This window comes from Ceratotherium simum, chromosome 9, assembly GCF_057802395.1.
Source record: "Ceratotherium simum simum isolate JZ-2026a chromosome 9, ASM5780239v1, whole genome shotgun sequence".
NCBI classification, from domain to species: domain Eukaryota; kingdom Metazoa; phylum Chordata; class Mammalia; order Perissodactyla; family Rhinocerotidae; genus Ceratotherium; species Ceratotherium simum.
This window is the reverse complement of record NC_141908.1, coordinates 47,352,493-47,374,829: the sequence shown is the minus strand read 5'-3', so window position 1 is coordinate 47,374,829 and position 22,337 is coordinate 47,352,493. Positions and strand designations below refer to the sequence as shown.

At 36.4% G+C, this 22,337-nt stretch overlaps 1 protein-coding gene across 2 annotated transcripts in view; it reads right to left on the bottom strand.

The window, feature by feature from the left end:
• Positions 1-22,337, bottom strand: part of XIRP2 (xin actin binding repeat containing 2) — a 293,843-nt gene that overhangs the window by 43,913 nt on the left and 227,593 nt on the right. Inside the window, exon 3 of one of the 2 annotated variants that reach the window (XM_087435338.1) lies at positions 3,046-3,206. In XM_087435338.1, the coding sequence (XP_087291464.1) occupies positions 3,046-3,206 (161 nt within the window). Of the gene's footprint in view, positions 1-3,045; positions 3,207-22,337 lie in introns of those variants that run through there. The other variant, XM_004428229.2, reaches the window with a different exon arrangement.

Here is a 22,337-nt window from a genome sequence, read left to right as displayed (position 1 = left end):
GAGCAAATTAATCTGGTAAGCCTCAGTAATTATGCTAATGAATGGATACTTTCCTAGTATATGTATTTTCACAAAAATGTCAGTTCCTATACTGAACAGGTTGCCTTGCATCTACCAAGTGGATTAAAAAACTGATATGCCCATTCCTTTCCTTTAGCATTGTGCTTTGGACTCTTGCCATGTTACACAAGAAAAATGTATACAGTTGATTATTTTTACTAGCAATGCTACCACTACCCTAAGACCCCTGGTACTGTGGTTACACTACTGCTCTGCTCACCCCTCTAAGTGAGGCAAGTCCTTGGAGCTGTAGTTTAGTGGTAGTGATAGGTTTCCTTGTTCAGCTCAGCTTGTAAATGAAGGTTTACATATGTGAGATGTCAGGACCTACCCAAGGAGCAGTCTGTAGTCATGAGCTGGAGTAATGTTTCCTTGCTCAGAGGGAGATCACCCCCATGACTTTGCCTTATTTAGTTCCATGTACTAAACATCCCAACTAACCTATGTTATTATCAATGACCACATAATTTAGATTGCTTTGTGTTGAACCTTTTCATATTTATCTTTATTCTGGGTTTCTTATTCTTGGACTCAGAAATAAGATTTGGAATCTAATGGGTATGACAAAAATAAAGTTATTTTATTGACAAATTAATTTAAATGTCTAACACAGAACCTAGCTTGTATTAAGTTATTTTAACAATAAGTTAATTTAAATATCTAACACTTAAGCCTAAGTAAATATATTATATAATCATCAATTTCCTTTACAAAGAACTGTCCTTGGGTTCTAGGGCAAAATAGAAATAATATACTTTGGAGAGTTGGATAGACAGTGATTCTAATCCCAGTTCTGGTGCTTAAAGCCTTGGACTCGAGTTCCTGAACTTCAGTTTTATTTCTTATAAACTGGGAATAACAATATATTTCTCACAGATTTCTTGCGAGTGTTAAAGAAGATAAAGGAAATAAAATTGCACAGCACAGAATCTGGCATTTCAATTTGTTTCTCAGCAAATGTTACTTCCCCCTTGTCTTCTGGGTGGCTTCTGCAGACTGCTGCCTTTTCATGGGCGTGACTTTCATTTAGGTTCAACCAAATGCCATCTGGCTGAGCCTAGGACAATGAGAAACTGATCGTTGTCAGCTATCTCAGTGTGATTGAAATATGATGGACTCAGTTTGGGGCTGCATCAGCACTTCTAGATTTTGCACATAAAATATTTGGTTTATTTGTGTAGAGAGAAATTCAGTTACAGCAGTTTCCATGATTTTTTAAAAAAATTATTAAGCATGTGATGCAACTGACCAAATAAGCGTTTGAACAAATAAGGCAGTTATTTTGCTTTTCTTTAGATATTTATCAGGATTTCTCTGAGACAATAGATATGCTCTTTTTCCCACAATATTTACTTAGGGCAAAGCTAAATAGTAGGGCATTTGTTGGGCCAGAGATGCTTTCATGTATCAGAGAAGGCAGCTGAGTATAGTTAAAAGAGTACTGGCATCCAGAGACTAGGCATTTAGAGTGGTTTTGTCATTATCTAATTACATCATCTCCCACAAATCACTTCCCCTCACGTCTTTTTTTTTTTTTGTCTGTATATGGGCAGGAAAGAGAAGGATTATTAAATTTCTTATATATAGACTATCTTCAGAATAGCTTTATATTTTTTAATTTTTGCATTAAATAGTGGAATAATTTAGTTTCCTTACATTCCCAATTTAAATATTCTCTTTTCAGCACATTATAAATACAAATCATGCCTTACACAAATTTGTTTTATGGTATACTGTCCTAGTGCCTGGAAAGATAAAGGTCTTCCTAAATAAAAAATTGTTTATTAAATAGCCAGTCTTTAACTAGATGTTTTCAAAATCAACTTGTTTCCCCAAGAATCATTTCTCCAATTTTGACTAATTTGTAGTAAACTTCCCTAATGATCCAGCAGGGGGTGCTATCTAAGAAGACTGGCCGGAGGCGCTAGAGTGATACTATTGTTTTGAAAGTGATTTAGCCACATGTCATTTCCGTACATTCACTCAAAATCTATGCTGCGTCTAAAATGTATTTTAATGACAATGTAAAAACGTAAACGTCATTTAGAATTGCAATATTGTTAATGAGTTTGGCACAGTCAGCCTTGTCTCTAATTTGTAAAGAAGAATGTTAAGAGTAGCTATTTTAGAATACCACCCTTTTTGGCTATTCTCTCTCTCTCTTTCTCTTTTGGTTAAATGAACAACTTTGCTAATCTGGAAATTATAATTATAAAAGAATATCCTTATATTCCATTAAACCATAAAGCTGCTACTAATAAAATGACTCATCAAATCCTGTGGATTGAAGGCCACAGAATATGGAACCCAACAAATTCTTTTGAATATGACGTTATTATGCATTGGCTCTAAAAATTGGTGATCTTACTGAATCCTGCTGTTTCCTATAATCATAATTGGTTTAGCAGAGTGCCTACATTGCTAATCTCCCTCATTTCTATGTTGATTAAGCTATTCCTAATGGATTTAGTGCATACAGAGAAACGAGAAAAGCAAAAGAAATTATACTGCCAGTGAATTTAAATGAACTATCTATCCTTGAGACCAAGGAGGGCAGCATGCAGACCCACATTATTAAAATTTGAAATTAATTCCCAACCTTCCTAAGGAGAATAGCTATAGGTTAAGTAATAATGATGGCAATAATAACACATTTACACAGTGCCTTATGGCTTACACATAAATGATCTCTTTGATTCCTCACTAAGAACCCCTGCAGTAGATGGTTATTCCCATTTTTCAGTTTTCAGTTAAGGAAACTGAAGCTCTGAGAAGGGTTAAGATAGTACCCCAACTTCACAAGGCTGATAAATAGCAGAGCTGAAGCTTAAATTCAGATCCTCTGGATTTGATTCACGCTGTTTCTGTGCTTTCTCTACTTTATCCCACTGTCCAGTAGTATTCTGATATTGCAATGCAAGGAGGGCATGTGAAGGGCAGACAATAAGCACATTGCCTAATGCAAAACCACCAGGAGCAGCTTACGTTGGCAGAGAAGCTGCGGCAGTCACCCCTGGAAACAGCTGCCTGGTACATCGCCATCCGCTCCTTCAAGGACACCACCTCTTGGAGGTCTGACACACCCTCGCTCCGTGCGGCACTGTCTTCTGCAAATCCACTTGCAGGCCTATTAGGGCCAACAGTCACTGAAAACAAATGTAGCATGCTCAGATACGTGTCAGGCTTTGAAAAGAAAATAGCATCACCTCATGAACAGTGAAGGCATTTAAAAACTCTGTCTCATAAAACAAAATGCAACATTTCACAGCATTTTTGATGTTTCACGTTCACTCTTTCCTTCAAGCTTTCAAGCAAAACTACAAAATGCCTATCTAGGAGCATATGCTTCTGCCAACACCAAAAGAAAATATTGTCCCCACTCCTACTCCTGCAATTATTCTGATGAGAAATAGTTACTTATTAAGAGACACATAATGTTAATAATGAACATTGCTGACTCTGAATCTGTTGGATTTATTACGCTAAATGCTATAAGAGCATTATCTCATTTACCTCTCTAACAACCTCGTGAAGTAGGTGCTATTATTTTCTAAAATTTATACATAAGAAAACAGAGAGTCATGGTGGTTAAAAAACTTTCCCATGATCACAATTAGCTAATAAGTGGCAGATATGATAATTTGACTAAATCTTTAGCAAGTCTAAAAATTGTTCTTTGCTTTTCTCCCTACCCCTCAACCCTCGAGGAAATAGATCTAGCTAAAATACGTGAATGCCATGAGAATTATAGACTGTGGTTTTTTTCTTTTGTTCACAGAGGTATGTGTTACATAAGAAAGAAATAATATTATGAATTAAAGAAATAATAGTACCATTATAAAAAGCTTTGTCAGTCGCCCATTTCAAATAGTCTGATATTTCCCTATTTAAGCCTTCTACCTTACAAAAATACAGGGTAGTAGAAATTACATACTCGGAAACAGAGCAGAAGACTGATTGCACGATCACAGAATAACAGTTGTTAGAAACAGAAAGGTCTTTGAGATCACACAGGCTCACATAGCCTAACCAGCTCCTTTTAGGCATAAGGAAACATGTCTAAATGTTTCCTTGTGTGAAAAGAACATAAGGACTCACCATGGTTATGTGATTCTCATGGTTATTTAGTTATATGTGCCAGAGCTGGTCTCAAAACCAGTTTAGTTTTTCTTATTTAATCCTGTGTTCTTTGCTGTTGTCACTCTGCTTGATGGTCTACTATTCACCCTTAAAAAAATTGTAATTCCAAAGTTATTTCAAGGGCTGTTTTGGGGACCAATCAGTGTATGGTGTGTGTGTGTATTTATGTGTGTATATATATACATAGACATGTGTATATATATATGTATTTATGTATATTCATCACTCATTCATGTACCCCCTGCCTTTCACCTTAGTGCTGCTAGTTTCTGGGACTCGTAGAGTAGGGCTCTTTGGTGTACTTTGTTATTTGGATTGGTTTAATTTAATCACTGTGAACCAAGACCCAAACAACCAGAGGTAACAGATAGCCAAGCTGTTGCCTCCCCTCTCTGTTCCTCCTACCTCCTTCCCCAGCCCCTACACTGAACCATCTTATTCAATTATCTGCTTTTTCTATTAGTTTCTTTAGGGCTTGTGAAGACAACAGCAATTGACAACAACTCTGAGACCCAGCACAAATGAAAAATCATTTATGTTTTGACTTCCAGAGTATTTGGTTTTCCATTGGGAGTTCTTATTCAAATAAACATTTTCATGTATTTTAATTAAAATTGTAAATATATTTTACTTAACATGCTCTCAAAAAGATACAAAATATAAAGGAATAAGAAGTTGTATTATATGAACGCTGTGATTGTATAACACTGATAAGTTCACAACAAATGTCAGTAATTTTTGAAGTTCACCTGTTATCCAAAGCCTCATATCCATACAAAAGTACACTCCTCCAGTTGATTCTGATAAAGAGATTTCCATAAACCATTGGAAATCTTTCAGATGCTGAAGAAAATATATCTTAATTTTTCCCCAGATTATCTATCTGCACAGATGAATTCAGTTTATATTCAACTGTACTCTTCTTACTTTGTTGTGAATGATCACCATACAGATTTTATTGAACATGACCTCATAAAGTTTTTCCACATTAAAATATAAATTTTATTTTGTATATTATTCATAAAATGTCATTCTTTTATTAATCTTCACAGAAAGTCAGCAGTTCATTCTTGCTAAAATTTACAGATAGTATTTACTTTTCAAATATTTGATTTTTATCATTTTTCACCCTACTGGGAAATGAGCAAGATTAATGGTCAGGAAATCAGTGGCCTGAGTATTAAGAGATTTGGATTCCATTACCTTGTGGCCTTTTATTCTGATCACAGAAAAGACACCACAATTTAATCTCTCTCTATCTCCCTCTCTCTGTCTCTCTCTCTTTTTCCCATCAGTAGCTTTGCCTACTCAGGTGGGGTCATGGAGTAGAAAACTTACCTTGAGCTAATAAGCTGTGTCCATATTGTTCCCTAACCTGCTAAGTCAATATCTATCAATTTCTTCATCTGAAAAACAAGATGATGCTTCCTGCCCAGTTACTATAACATAGTGCACCTATCTTCTCCTATCTTAATGCTGATGGCACCTGATGTAAATTTTTACGGTTTATAAGACAGCTTCTTTCTTAGAGATGTGTGGGAAAGAAGATAGGAACATTGGTCGCCTGACCTAGTAATGTGCCGTTTCAGAAGACCTGGATGCTAATGAGATTGGAAAACAGTGTGAAATGAGTTCAAGGTACCTTTAAAGAGAAAGGAGACATAGAAGAAGAAATAAAGATGCTATTGTCTTAAAATCTTTTGGAAAAATAGGGAATGATGGAACCTGTAAGTATGCAAATCAGACAATGGAGGAACATGCTATAAGGCTGAAGTGACCTGTGAAAAAGAGGACGGGAAAAATAAAATTTCCAGGTGATTATTTATGCTAGAAAGCATTATAAATATTAACATCACAAAATCATTGTACTAGAAGTTACTTGTCTCTGGGGTTTAGAGGTACAGTCGGCCCTCCGTATCTGCGACTTCTGAATCCACAGGTTTAACCAACTACAGATCAAAAGGCCTACGATGGTTGCATCTATACTGAACATATACAGACTTTGTTTTTCTTGTAATTATTCCTTGACCCATACAATATAACAACTATTTACATAGCATTTACATTGTATTAGGTATTACAAGTAATCTAGAGATGACAAAGTATACAGGAGGATGTGCTTAGGTTATATAATGGCAAATACTATGCCATTTTATATAAGGGACTTGAGCATCCTAGGATTTTGGTATCTGCAGGGCTCCTGGAACCAATCCCCTGTGGATACTGAGGGACATCTATAATTCATGGTGCAGATGAGTAAATGAAAACCCAAAGTTCGGTGAATTCTCTCAAATTTCCAGAGCTCATGGCATAGCTAGGCCTAGCATCCACTATACCTTAAATATTGAATGTTTTATTTGCTGATAAGAAAATAATTGCCAATCCATACAAAATGTTAATTCGTTGTGTAATAGGATAAATCCTGTAAAACAGAAAGAACACACAGGGAAGCACTTTGAAAGAAAATAAAACACTAAAAATTACAGGCTGTTATCATGAAAACTATTAGATACCAAGGACAAGAATGTCTTTTATGAGAATTCTGAGGTTCTTTGGGAAAAGATTTATATTATAATTTTTTGTAATATAGAAAGTTATATACTACAGATGGATCCAACTTTTGTCCACTTTCTATTTTCTTAAATCACGAGAGATTGTGTGACTAGAGATCAATTTTCTTTAGTGCCAAACATGTGCTTTTCTTCTGCAGTTTTTAAAAATGAAGTAACAAACTAAATCAATCAAACAATAAAATTTGCCCAGGTTACAAAATTTGTTACGCTTTCCTGAATTTTACTTTCTTTGGTGAGTCTATCTTTAAAGCACTTTTTAATGAGCAAAGTAGTGCAATGTAAGGCAGAATACTCTTCTTTCCTTGGCGAATTATTCACAGACCTGTAGTCAGTCAGAGAAGGGATGGTATAGTCATCCTTCTGTGTTTCCTTGGAGGTGATAACATAATAGCTTTAAGAAGTCGGATATAGAAACAATGAGGAATAGTCAAAGTAATTAATACATTAGGAAATTAGGAATTTTCTCCTAATTTCACAAATTCTATTATCAGTGAAAGAATTCTTAGAAATATGCACAGACTAGGATCAAGGGACATTAAAAAGTGTCATTGCTACATTTGTTATGAACCATTCTAACTAGCTGTTGAGGAAATTTCAAATATGGAATTCAGTGGTTTATAAAAATGATATGTTATTACAACATTAATAAATGACAAATCTATCCTCATTTCCCATTAAACAAATAGTTGTCTAAAAATCTGAAATAACAAGTTATAAATATGATCCTAAGCTCTTTATAGTGTAACAATTTGTAAATAAAAGTCAAATGTTTGATACGTGGTGCTAGGATCAGTGCATTGCTCAAAAATACTGTCCAAGTCAGAAAAATGTTTCTTTAGAAGATATCTAGTGTGGCAGGGTTCACAAAGCCAAGTGCTTTATCATGATCCAATTTCTAAGCAAGATTCCATCTCAGCACATTTTCTAAATGTAAATATTTCTTCTTACTTTCAAAATATTGGAGGCACATTCCCAAACTGTAATTGTGGATAAAGTTTTATGGAAAGGATGACAGTGTAACAATACAATGGATGTTATTGGATGACAGATAGATATTAAATACCAGGTGCTTTAAAGCTGGCTTACACAAATATAGTTGAAATTTTTGTGAGTCACCTTATTTCTTTTTGCTTTGGCCTACACAATGTGGATAATGTGAAAGTGTATAGAATAAAGTATAAAATATTTTGACCTCTTTGTTTCATTAAGAGACCACCTGCTAGTGTCTGGGGTGTGAAGCTGGTATTAGCTGTGTCTGCTTTACAGCAGAGATCTGGCTGAGGTGAAATCAGAAGAAAACAGATGAGAAATGAACTAGGATACTAATGTTTTTTAGAAGAATTAACATATACATTGAAGGCAGTAAATAGAATAATATATGCTGCAGAAAAGAAAATCACAAATATATTAACAACAATGTGCAAGAAGATGCCAGAAACAGAGAACAGAGTGTAAAATCCAAACTACAAGAGAACAGAGATTAAAATCCAAACTACAAGATAACAGCATTTCAGTGAGAGGGTGGGGGAGTGGGCTGAACAAACAAGATATAATAGAAGAAAAATTTGCTGAAAATAAAATTTGGGCAGAGGTTACAAATATTTACCATAATCCAGGAATAAAATTAATATTAAAACACTAATATATCAGCAAATTCTGGTAAAACATTTCAAGTTCAAGGAAAAAAAATTCTACAATTATCAAGACACATGAAGAGTTTCTGTCATGAAGAAACAAAATTCAAACATCCTTAGATATCGTCTTATAACACTGAACACTAAAAGGAATTAGAGAACTAGGTACCGGTTACTGAAATTTTAGTTTTGTGAACTAGAGTCTATATGAATCCAAGTTGGCGCTCACATGAGAAGGCAACAAAAAATCAAACAGTCCATGTAACAAAAGTCAGCCACAAAGCAAACAAAGGACCTACAATATAATACCTAAACGAGAAGGTAGAAATAAAATCGAATGTAAGAGTCATGAAAATAAATACAGGTCAAACTTCACACTGACAGACAAATAAATCCAACCGTATACCACCTGCAAGAAACAAGCCTAAAACAAAACACAAAATCTAAAAAGAAAATATTGGGCCAAAAGTTACCAGGCAAAATATAAATGAAGAACAGTCACCATGGCTATACTCTTTTCACGCAAAAGAACGTTCAAGACAAAGTCTGTTAAATGAGATTGAAGGCTATTCCGTAGACAGAAGATACATCTCACCATGAACTCGCAACAACTATGGGCCTCTACATGCTGGCTAGCAGAGTACAGAAACATATACAGACCATCAGTAACAAGAAAAAGGAGAATTTTATGGGAATATCATTGCTGTGGGTGATGTTAACAGATCTCCCTCCATCTTTGCCTTATGAAATTTCTAAAATAAATGATTTGAATTATAGAATTAGCAAGATTTATTTTAACATACTTATTCATTTTTAAACAAGTATTGATTATCTACAATGAGCATAAGACACGTTCACTATGCTCTAGAGCTTTCAGTCTCATTGGAAAGAGACAAGCAATTATAACCCAAGATTTAATAAGTTTGCACCAGGTGAGCTGGGAGCCTACAGGGAGGACATAATCCACCTGGTGTGTCAATGCAATAGGTGTGAGGGAAGGCATCCTGAGAAGTAGAACATCTGCACTGAAACATGAAGGAGTCGGCCATGTGAAGACGTGGAAGAGAGAAAGACGCAGACAGGGGACGAAACAGCAGCGTTACCAACAAATCATGCTGGGAAAATTGGGTAACGATTTTGAGAAAAACATTAAAGAGTTCCTCACCTCACTGCACGTTACAAACGAAGTACTAGGTGGACCAAAGAGGTAAATGTTTTCTTAAAATACAAAAAATCTTCAGAGAAATATAAATAGTTCACAAAATGATTTCAGATGGACTTTCTAAGTATAAAAAATTCAAAGTAAAAAAATCTTTTAAACAGAATTTATAATACAAAAGGAAGTTTGGAGGGGGACAATTATAAATAGGCTGAAGTGTTAATTTTCAGTAAAGAATGCTAAGTCAGAAAAACTCTGTTAACATTATTGAGAAATAGATAAAGGACTCAAAAGAATGATTCACACAAGTAAAAAAAAGAATAGTAAATATGTATAAAGTGCTTTCTAGATGTCAGACATTAATCCATTTTATGCCCTCAACCACACTATGAGGTAGAGACTATTTTTATTTTTTATCTCCATTTTACAGATAAGGAAACAGAGACACAGAAAGGTTATAAAACTTGCTCAAGTTCAGGTGGCTGGTGAGCTTCAGAGCTGGAAAGGGAATCCAGGCAGTCTGGTTCCAAGTGCTGTGACTTAACTACAATTCTATGCTACTTCTCAAGAAGTACAAGTGTCCAAAAACCACAAAAACAAACCCAAACAATCATCTTCTCCAGTAAATAGATGAAGGAAAATTCAAAAAACAAAGAGATGCCTTCTTCTGTTGTGAACTGACTCATACTGCATATGCAATAAGAAAAAACTACAAAAAATAGTCCTAGATTGCTAATCCAGTGTATAATTACGACAAAAGAAATTTTAAGGTTTAATAGTAATTTGAACTCTTGAGCAGAAAAACAAGAATTTAATGATTTTTTCTTTGAAATTTTCTAAAATCAATTCAAGAAGCCTTTATTTAGTCAGAACTAAGAGCTAGGCAGAAAGTGAGCTGGCATGTCACATGGAAGCCCCCAAAGCTGACACAAACACAGACACCAGCTTCAAGAAGGCAAGCATACTTTCAGTGATACCTCAACAGCCTCGCCATTATGTTCTGGGTGCATTATAAAGAAGTCAACTCCTCACTCCTCGGACAATTGATTTGGAACTAAATTGGGAGAGTGACGAACTAAATTCTATCAAATCTAAACATATGATCTATAACCCAGCTCGGATTTGTGCAGAAGATATCATACGGATGGACATATCATAGACTCAGAGCCATTAGCATGAATACATTTTCTATAATTCTTAATATTTGCATATCCCTCAGCTAACAATAAAATTCATCTCTTTTAAACATTCAGAATGCTGCTGCCAAGTTGAATTTGTAATCAATTTGAGTTTTATATATTTTACCCTCATTTGAATATTATAAAACCAAGAGATAGATGGAGAATAAAATGAAAGAGCAAGTGTGTAGTGCAGTCTTGCATTAATTTACAGTTCTTAAAAAAAACAGAGAAAAAAGGCAAAGAGTAAAATGAATGGAAGTGTATGCCATGACAGCACAAATACTATATTGTGGCATCCATCCAGCGTATGAACACAATGAATCATATTCCACTTTTTAGACTAATGTGGTCCTATGACCCCCCAAATTCATTGTGTTATTGTGTATATACTTGTCATCTTCCCCAAAATCCATTCATTCATCTGATTACCATACTTTACACATTACAAAAACAGATCTCTGAGGGTTATAAAAAGGATTAGTTCTTGCTTCCTTACTAACATTTCCCTAACCAGTATTCTCCTAGTTAACCAGATACTGGAGGAGATCTTGTACATCCAGTTGCCTGTTAAAGGAAGAAAAGATTCAGTGTCGTGGTAGACAAAATATTGGTCCTACAAAGTTGTTCACATCCTTATCTCCAGAATCTGTGGATATGTTGCTCTATGTAGCAAAAGGGACTTTGCAGATGTGATTAAGTCAAGGATCTTGAAATGCAGAGAGTATCTTGGATTATCCAGGTGGGTTCAATGTAATCACAAGGGCCCTCATAAAGGAAAGAGTGAGGCAGGAGAGTCTGAGTTAGGAAGAATTGATGACAGCATCAGAAGGACACAGCGAGAGAGAGCAGGAGAGAGAGAGAAAGAGAGCGATGCCGAGTCTACACTGCTGGCTTTGAAAGTGGAGGAAAGGTCCATGAGTCAAAGAATGCAGGCAGCTTCTAGAAGCTAGAAAGGGCAAAGAAATAGATCTTCCCCTAGAGCTTCTGGAAGGAGGATGGGCCAGCTAACATCTTGATTTTGGCTTAGTGAAATTCATATTGGAAATTGGGCCTCCAAAACTATAATATAATAGATTTGTGCTATTGTAAGCTACTGTTGTTTGTGGTAATTTGTTATAGCAGCAATAGGAAACTAACACAAGCATCCGCTGTACACCTACGTACACCTGTCTGAGTCAGAAATCACTACACAGTAGCTTCTCTTTAAAGCATATTTCAGTTCCAGCTCCCCCAAATCTCACAGATTTATATAAACAAATCACCCTGTGATGGAAACATCTTTAAAGTTATTCCTCATGCCCCAAAGAAGAAATATCCACCTACTTATAGATCAGGCTCAGCTTAAACATCCATTTAGATTCTAATCTCTCTGAGTAACAAAATTGCCATTTCTAACTGTAATAACTTCTTGTTTCATAGACTTGTCTTCCCTTTTCTGAAGCTCCTATCATTCACAAGAAGTGCTCCTGGTACTAGAGCAGTTACGAATGAACAGAATTCAGTCAGAAATTTGATAATCACTAGTACATTAATACTGCTAGTTTGGGCATATTTGAAAGTTTAATCATATTGCTGTTAAATGTGTTTGAATTAATTTCTTAGTTTAGTTAAATAATTGGCCAGTTAAAAAAATCAATAATTGAATAAAATGACAAATTTCTTTGAAATGTAAAATGAATTAGAACCATTAAATGCTTGTAGATGATGCAAATTTTTACAACAAAAGTCTCTTGTTAGACATTTTTCTAGCACAATCAGACTTATATTGCTTTATAACAATGATAACTACTGTTAATGAGTATCAATTATGTGTTAATGATTCTACGTGTATTATCACACTAATTCTTATAACAACCATATCTGTTAGGTGGTATTATCTCCATTTTACTGATGAGGAAAGTAACATTCTAAAAATGAAATCATAGAGTAAGGGACTGAACTTGGAATTGAGTTCAGGTATTTCTGAATACAGGCTATTGAACTCTACACAATCTCTTATGTAAATATTTCTCATTAAAATATAACATTTTATTATAAAATAACTTTTTAATTAAGGATATGAATCTTCCTTTCTGCTTCCTAAATATCTACACACAAATTCTTTCTAGACACTTATTTCAGTGAATCTAGGGATAAATCAAAGGGAAACCAGTAAGCTGAATTTCTACGACTCTAAGTGGTTCTTTTTTTGTCTTTATAAGGTTGAGTTTATAATTAGGAATCAAAGTAAAATTCTTCAGTTATAGTTCTTTGGTCACCATAGAGATCAAACTTGAGATGGGGTTAGGTATTGATCCAAGCTAACAGGAAGAGGAAGGAACTTTACTATAAGGGAAGGAAAATGCAAAGCAAGGACCACTGCTCTCATTTTCTATTAGTCTATTCAGCCCCAGGGCATGGGAGGTGGTGTCATACTTCCATCAAAGTATCCCCTTGTTTAAATCTGCATCCCAGGTGTACAATGAGGGTATTTGATAAACTTTCCTCTTAAGGCTTTAGTCATGCATTCAATAAACGTCTACTGCCCATCTACTGTTGGCCTAGCACAGTGCTCATGAATTAATCACCATTATATTCGGTTCTGCTCTACTTGACAAGAGAAGAAAAGAAAAACACCAGAGAGATATTCAAGAAATACAGTATTCTAAAAAGTGTTGATCTGGCCTTATCTCTAAAAACAGAAACACAACAGGCTGCATCATTGCAATATGCTGACTTCTGAATAAAACTAGTTCCCAGATGGCTGGCCCTGCTAAGGAAGTGGGCTTGTCTGAAGAGATACCAAATGGAGCCCTCCCTAGGTGAGGAGTCTTGAGGAACTTGGTGGCACCCACGCCGCATCCCAAACCCTGAAATCACATTTATTTATATAGGGATGAAATTAGATTAAAATGGATAAAGGCCAATCAGATTTAATGAGGTTGAAAAGTCACTTATGCATAGTCTCATAGTAGCTCAATTTCTCTTCAGATTGTCCCTGCTTAACCCAAGCAGTGAGTAGCTCCCTCTGCTGTGCTCCCCCAACATTTTAAAATTATTCTTCTATTTATATTACTTATCACTTTTTAGTGTATCTTTGAGTCCCTCTGTCCTCCCTACTTCTCTGACCTTCCACCAACATGCAATATCCTCCACCACAGGGCAGAGCTAAACTAATTTTGTAAATGTGTTTTACACCAGGTTCTGTCTTGGGCACTTTATCCTGGAGGAGGCAGACCCCCAAGGAGATCAACCATCACCCCTGGACCCAGAAGCTTCTATCTCTGACAGTTTTGAATTTAAACAAATTGTTTAACCTCTATAAGCTTCCTTCTTCTTACCTATATCATGAAAATGATAATACAACCAATATCCTATGATTGCCTATGAGAACTGAAGGAGATCTCACAAAAGTAGAGTTTTACATAGTATCTTGCACATGGTAAATAATAAATGCTCACCAGCTTCCAGTCATCCTAGGTGTGATTATTATATACTCTAGATATTATCATCCAGATAATTTGAGATGATAAAAGTCTCAGAATAAGAAAAGTTATGAGATTTTTCTAAATCTCAAAAGTAGTCAGCAATAAGGATAAGACTTGACTCAGGTCCACCCGAATCTAAAGCCTTCTGTGGGGACATTGAATTCCTCTTTATAAGCCAAGTATCCACCATGTTGCCTGAAACAATGGGAACACAATAAATCATGAAAGAATGGAAAATGACACGATGAGATTGGGGTGAAGAAGCTGGCACTGTCCTACTCATATGGTCACAGGGATGGAGAAAGAATATGAACGAGAAGAAATTACTTACTCAATGTATATGATATTCAAAGTCTTGGTTTATCTGTCTTTTTGACACTAGCTGATGAACCACCAATTTTTCACCAGCAAGCAACATGGCAGTCCTCTGAAAATGGAAAGTTCATGAAAGTCACCCTAGTCTATCACACTTTAGGGACAGATCTGCTCCTTTTCCCCCAAAATGGTTCCTCCCATTTTCCCCTGCTCTATGTATTTTAGGTAAAATCATGAAACCATCATTCAAAGTTATTTACATTTTTCATTTCCCTAAGAGGCCTCTGAGCAGTGGGCTTGGCACTGTGAACCCTGGCCTGGACCAGCCAGGTGGCAATGACTGAGCCACTCTCTAAGTTTCTGCTGCCCTTTTTGCTGTCCACCAAAGACAAAGAGAAGGATCCAAGATTCCTCATTTATGATTCATTCCTCTGTTGCTCCACTAAGTACCTATGCATCGTAAAACTACATTGTGAGGAACATCCCTAAATAAAGAGGTTTGTGTGTGTGTGTGTGTGTGTGTGTGTGAGGAAGATTAGCCCTGAGCTAACATCCATTGCCAATCCTCCTCTTTTTGCTGAGGAAGATTGGCCCTGGGCTAACATCTGTGCCCATCTTCCTCTACTGTATATGGGACACCACCACAGCATGGCTTGACAAGCGGTGTGTAGGTCCGCGCCCGGGATCCAAACCTGTGAACCCGGGGCCGCCACAGTGGAGCACGCGAACTTAACTGCTATGCCACTGGGCTGGCCCTGAAGAGGTGTTTTTATATTTAGTTAGTTTGAATACAGATATTCTTTCTAGTTAATTTGAGTATTCCTTCTATTTAAGTTGATTTCCAACCCTTTCTTCCTAAAGTTTCTGTTCTAGAAAATCCTGAAATTTCATATCATTTTACATTATTCCACCTCTCCCTGAGTTGCTGGCTCTTTGATGTAACTTCTTTTTGTCGCCCATTCTTTCCTAACATACTCCTTTTTTATTCCTACTGTTTCAATTCTGCTTTTCCTTTTCCCAAACTTCCCTGTGGTCCCCAGGTCTCTGAATCCTCCTTCATGTGTGGCTCAGTTACTAGTGGGCAGTGCCTTTGTGAGAACATCATCTTCTTCCTGTTTTTCTAGGCTGGAACTTGAGAAATGGCAAGCAAATGTACTCATGCCTTCAGCCACAGAGTGACAATTGTCAAACTCAGTCTATGATTAGCAGAAAATATGCATTCCTCTGAAAGGCATTACAGAAACAGACTGGTGAAAATGTCCACCAGCACCTCTAAAACCATCAGGGCCTCCAGAATACACAGAGAGTGATTTCATTCTGGGGTCAAAGCAATTTGCTGGTAGATGGAGATGACTCATGCATACTAGCTTAGAATCTGTCTTTCCCTAAAATGATCTACTTTTGTCTCTCGTAGGCTTTTTAAAATTCCATATGAAGCTAGTTCATGTGTACTGAACTGTTTTGTTTAGTTCCAGGCATGCTGTTGGCACTCAACAGATCAAAAATAAGCAACAGTAATATAACGGAGATGAACCTTTAAGAATTTGCAGCTTTGAAAAACATCTTCCTGGCATGCCCACCTGTAAGTTGAGCCCAAGCAGAGGTAGGAAAGTTAATTGCTTACTATTACCTTAAATCATTTCTACACTATCGTTCTGGAACAGCTAGAGTTTTCTGGATCTATTTTTAGGAATTCCCTGATTCTTCACCCTCTTTCCAAAGTTCACCTCTCTGTTAAGGTTAGTATCTGAAATTTATTCTGACACAGGATATTAAAAGAAAGCCCAAATCCTGCTGGCCCCGTGGCTTAGAGGTTAAGTGTGCGTGCTCCGCTGCTGGCGGCCCGGGTTCAGATCCCGGGCTCACACTGACGCACTGCTTCTCTGGCCATGCTGAGGCCGCGTCCCACATACAGCAACTAGAAGGATGTGCAGCTATGACATACAACTATCTACTGGGGCTTTGGGGGAAAAAAAATAAATAAATAAAATTATTGAAAACAAAAAAGAAAGCCCAAATCATCAAATTCTGACTCTGATTTAGACAACTGATTCTGTGGCAGCTTTTCTCCTACTAATCCTCCTTTTCCTTTGAATAATAAAATGCATTTAATTCAATCCACCTTTTCTCTTAGAGAAATTCAGCATCTGAATTTATATAAATTCTTTTCAATGACCTTAAGTAAGTCTGTTTAAAATGCTTTAAACAAAGACTCTGCCTAAGTCCACAAACTGCAGCATACTTTGATGTGTTTTTCTTTTGAATTTAGTGGCTGATAGACTTGATCAAAGAAGGGAAACCACACTAATTCCACATGTTTTCTTTACAGAACATTATTTGGAAAAGCTAAGCAATCAAGGAGAAAAGTGTAAATGCTTAAATAATGCAACATATTGCTTGGTGAATAACCAACTCCTCTGGAAGTAAATTCACTCTTTCAGAACAGTGACGTACTTACAATAATTCTACCTAGAGAAGTGAACACTTTCAGAATCATATGATCTTTAATCATTTAATCTTGGGTAAGAAGATAAAACTGCTAATGTTAAGCAGAAATGCTAAGAATCCATGTAGGATACTGTTTTTCTTAGCAAAGTTACAGGTTCTTTTAAGGTGCTCTAAAATGAAAAGTAATTGGCATCTTGTTCAAATGTTTGTACTCTCACAACCGCCCCCCACAATTGTAGAGGACAATGGATAATGCTGTCTACATGTTGAACAGTCTTTTAAATTTAGGACAGGGATGTTTATAAATTAAAACCATAATAATTTTAATGTACCAAAACTTTGAATCAGTCAGGTGCTAGGCTATTCTCCCCGTCACCATTAACATGCCCTAAATGCTCTTTGCATACAAGTGCAGGCTGTAACTTCAAAAGAAAGAGATGATGTCAGATTCCTAATGATATGCTGGTACTAGGAAAAGTCCAGAGAGTGGAAGTAATCTAATAGTCTCCCCTGCTTAAGATACACACAGAGTACATAGTTAGCCAGTCTCATCATCCCTTAAGTTATTTATAGCTATTTTGCTTTGAAAATTTGGCATTGGCATGTGTTTCTTCTCCCTCAGCTTCAAAACCTCATCCTGTACGTGCACCGTAAGTGGAGGAACTCGGGTTATGATGCTTATTTCACTTCTGCTTTTAAAGGGCGAAGTGTAAAAATCAGCCCTTAAATATTAATCAGATCTAAACTTGCTCTTCTCCATGCACACTAAGACAGTAACATCTGTGAACAACAAAGAATTTAAGTAAAACTTGCAAACAAAAGTTTTCCTAGACCGATGTAGTTAAAATCTTGTAGAAGGTGAAAGGAGGGAAGTTGAGGGGAGTGAAATGTAAAAAGCAATTAAAAAGTTATATATGGGGTCTGTTTGTAAAATTCCATATGAAACTAGGCTTCACAACTTTAAAATAGAATCACTTTCCTAGACCACTTCTTTTAGGCCCCAAAAGCCTCGGGCAGATGGACAAGTCACTTCAGTGTGACCTCCTACGGTGTTAAGACAACTCACCTGAAAGGAAACGCAGACTGTAAAGTTAACCATCTCCTTGTTTGTCTTTAACGATTGTTTTTAAAATTTTAGACACTTAACTACAACTACAGGTTATCAACCGCTAGCCAGGACTCAGCATCAGTTCCATGGCTTAAGTCTTCTAGTAGCCTGCATAACCATATCTACTACGATTTCAGTCAAAGAATCTCTTAGCTTCATCAGTTTACAAAATGGCAACACATACATTGTGAGTATGGAAGGATGGCCATCATATAGTGGCCAGAAATGCTCCTTATGGGCCCTTATGTGGGCATAGGAGAAATATACAGCATTTCTAAGAATGATAGCCTTTGCTTTGCCTAACAAGGAGTAGCAGATCCTTTCCTAATATTCTTGCAAAAATGATTATTAAATTTTTATTATTACCTCGAACTAAAATTCCTAGATTGCCAAGAAGTAAACCGACGGTTGAGATTAAAATGGCCAACCTCAGAGGTATTTAACATTTAACATCATGACTTATACGCAGTGGATGCCCATTAAGCATTTATTGAATGAATTTGTCTTGAAATAATATTGCAAAATTCAAAGCCCATCTTTTTATGGTTCCTGTTGACAGATTTTGTTACCTTCTCTCTCTTGCTTCTTTTAAAGAGTAGAAAACAAGTTGCAAATTCTGCAACAGAAGTTATTTAGCATCACAAAGAAGTTATGTGAAAATTGGGATTAGAGCTTCCAGGAGGGAGCAAAAATAAACTTCTTGCTTGTGAACCTGTGAGTCTCCCACCACGAAATCCAGCTCATCACCAAAAATGCTCAGCAGGACACCACATGAGCAGGTGAAAATTAGAACTGCACAAAAACGTTTGCTTGGAAAGTGAAACCAGTCAACTTTGGGCTTTCTGCCAAATTTAATTTCTGCCAGAAATTCTCCTGTTATTACATATCTGCAGAAAGCAATTAGAAAAGTGTGATAGCTAAGGAATTCCAAATACATTCATGTCTCCATCACAGTTCAGTCCAGAATAGAATAACTAGCCTTCCCAGCCCAGTGGAACAAGTACAGAAGTAAAGACAGAACATGCAAACACACACATACACGCACTTACACACACACTTTTCCTTAGGGGACCATTTAATCACAAGCAGTATCCTATTTATTTTGTGAGATCTAAGAGGAAGATCTCAGTAGGTTTTCAGGGTGTCCCAGTGCACTTCTGAGTTGGAAACCTGCCAAGGAAAGCAGATGTGGGAAGCCCTCGGTCCCATCCACCAGCAGTGCAGGGCCTCAGGAGAATGCGGTAAACCTCACCAAGCCTGGCATTTGCCATTGCAGAGACTATCTTAGAAGGAAGAATAAAAATGCTGATGCTGTGCAGTAGTCTCTTGCACTGTTCTTTATAAAATTTCAAACTTGAGTGTGGATTTGGTGAGCGGCTTAGACCAGACACAAATACCACTCATCTATTGACCAGTCTCCTGAAACACACACACACACAGAGACATACACAATTCCTGACACCCAGCCATGCACAGTATCCAGGGCTCCATCCCGCGTCTTCTGTTTTTGTCTTACCACACACACTCCATCATGTCTCAGCTTCATCCACATTCCACCCAAAGTATAGCTCTAGTAACTGTTTAAGCCCTAATCTTATGTTGCCAAATCTTTTAAAACCCAACACAGTCTTTTTTTAAAAATATTATCCATAAACTTGTTTCCATTCTCAAATTTTTCAGCCGTATATTAAAAGAGAGAACATCTACGATTGTCACGAATAATGGTGAAAGTGCTAACGAGTCGAGGAAAAGTGAATAAAATGATTGTTGAGTATTAGCATGCGTGAAAACCCATGATCCTTTAACTATGTATATATATATATATAGTTGATATATATAATAGTTTATAGCTATATATTACGTAACTACATGTATAATAGCTTATAACTATATAACTATATATATATATATCTTTTCCACAGACTGGGAATGGGAGCAAAAATAGCAGATTATAGGAAAAATGTTGAATTGGCTTTTGGTGAGGTAGACTTAACTCAAGAATATGGGGACAAATGAAACAGAGGTCAATGGAAGCTCTACTGTTGCAGCTGACGATGGGGCCCAGGCTGAGTGAGCATTAGTAATAGCATGGTTCCTTTGAGCTCTTAGACCTATCCCTGAAGCCTGGAGTCAGGAGCCTTAACACCAGGCCTCCAACATTCTTGAATTGTTCTTGGCCTTAGGTTTGAAATGTGTGCCCTTGCCAATTCCAAGCTCCATCCCATCTTGGCCTTAGTCCTCCTACTTCTGACCCTATGATTTATTTTCCTGTTTATAGCTTTACTTCATCCTTTGAACCCGATGAACGGTAAAATTGCACTGGCTCATGATCTTTTGCTTTCTCTTCAACTATTGGATTCTTCTTTGCCTTTGCTGCTTTAGATGTCCTTGATAAACAGTGTAGTCCCCATGGCCCCATCTTTCAGTGCCTCCCTCCTGAGGAGAGTTCTCTTTCCATCTTTCCTCAGACACTGTGAGTGGATCGACGATACAGAGAGAGGAGGCAAATAAAGGCAGAGGGGCTGACGGGCAGGACGTGTTGGGAATGGGAAGGTTATGCTGAGGGTCAAGATCAGCTTAAGTTGAAAGGAAAGAAAACTGTGGTCTAAGAGAATATTTTCAGAGTCCAAGAACGAAGTCAAAGCAATGACAAGGTCCAATATGTGGCTGTGAGCAGCTCCGTCAGAAGGGAGACAGAGTCATTGGGTTGGAGAATTTAGTTTCTTGAAGTAATGTCATGTTGACATCAGCAAGGACAACAGAAATGTTATTAGTTTCCAGTGTTGGAATGATTATAATAGAAAAGGGGAACTTAATAGCTTTCTACAACTCCAGGGAGGACAGAAATTTAATTTGAGCTTAAGAGTGCATCTCTGAAAGTTGAGGATGCCTTTATCAACAGAACAACCTATTAAATCAGGTAGATAATTTTCTCTCTTAAACAGTTTTTAGAGTGGTGTTATTTTGAATGTTTGGCACCTAGGATAACTTGACACTAAATATCTTGCTCTCTGGGAAGAGATAATGGTTATTATGTTACATTAGACTCATATATTAAATAATAATAATAATGAAAATAATAAAAAAAGCCTACACAGCACAGCACTATGTGCTAGACACTATTGTTTTAGTCACTTTACAAATATGAATTTATTTAACACTCAAAACAACTCTATTAGATAGTTACTGTTAGTATCTCCAATTTCAGATGAGGAAATAGGCATAGAGATATTAAATAATTTGCCCAAGGTCAACCAATAGCTAAATGTAAGAGCCAGAATTCAAATCCAGGCAATCTGGTTCCAAAGTCTATGTTTAACTAACTAGGGTTTATCTGACAGTATTTTCTGGTTTCCCAGTAAAGTGTTATGTGGGGTTCATTTGGAACCTCTTACGGCCCTAGGAGATGATGTTTTTGTGATTCTGGTAAATGGAGGACATTCACACATCTTAAGGATAGTCAGATAGTTAACATCTAGGCTTAAGAAAGATATTGCAGAGGCCTTGAATAGAAATGAGATGGGAAAGAGAGAACATAGCACACAATTTGTGAAATCTTTCTAATTTCAAGAACTATTCAGATTGATCAAAATGTAAAGATAATATCAATAATAAAATTTTATACAACAACTCCTTGAATTCCTTTTATATGTCTATCCCTGGAAGAATAATCATGTAGAAAATTATTATTATTGCTGTTAAAATGCAGCTTGACATTTTCTCAATACAAATCTTTATAAAATTCTATGTCAGGCTCTCGACACAATGTTACACAAAGGGTAAAAAGAGGTGTCATTATGAATGATATTGTGGTTATTGGTTGTTGTTTGAGGACTACTCATCTTTCTTTGACCATCTAAATGGACATTGAGAATATGAAAGAAATGGAGGACAATATGGAAGGACAGGTAACACCAAGCTTTACAGAAATAATATATACATATTCACATACACATACATATATATATGTATAGATATATGAGCATATTGTACATAATTAAAAGAAATGCTAAGACCATAACATAATGACATAGTCAAGAAGCTGGGGCCAGTTGGGTTGAAATGGTAAAATAAATGAAAAGAAGTGAAAATTGAAGTTTGAGGTGGGGTATTGGAAACTATAAATAGTAGTTTTGAGTTGGTAACAGCAGTAGCTGGACTAGATCTTTTCAAGAAAAAGAAAGTCATAACGTACATACAAACACATGCCTTCCTTTCAAATTTCATTTCTCTGAAATTTTACAGAGTAAAG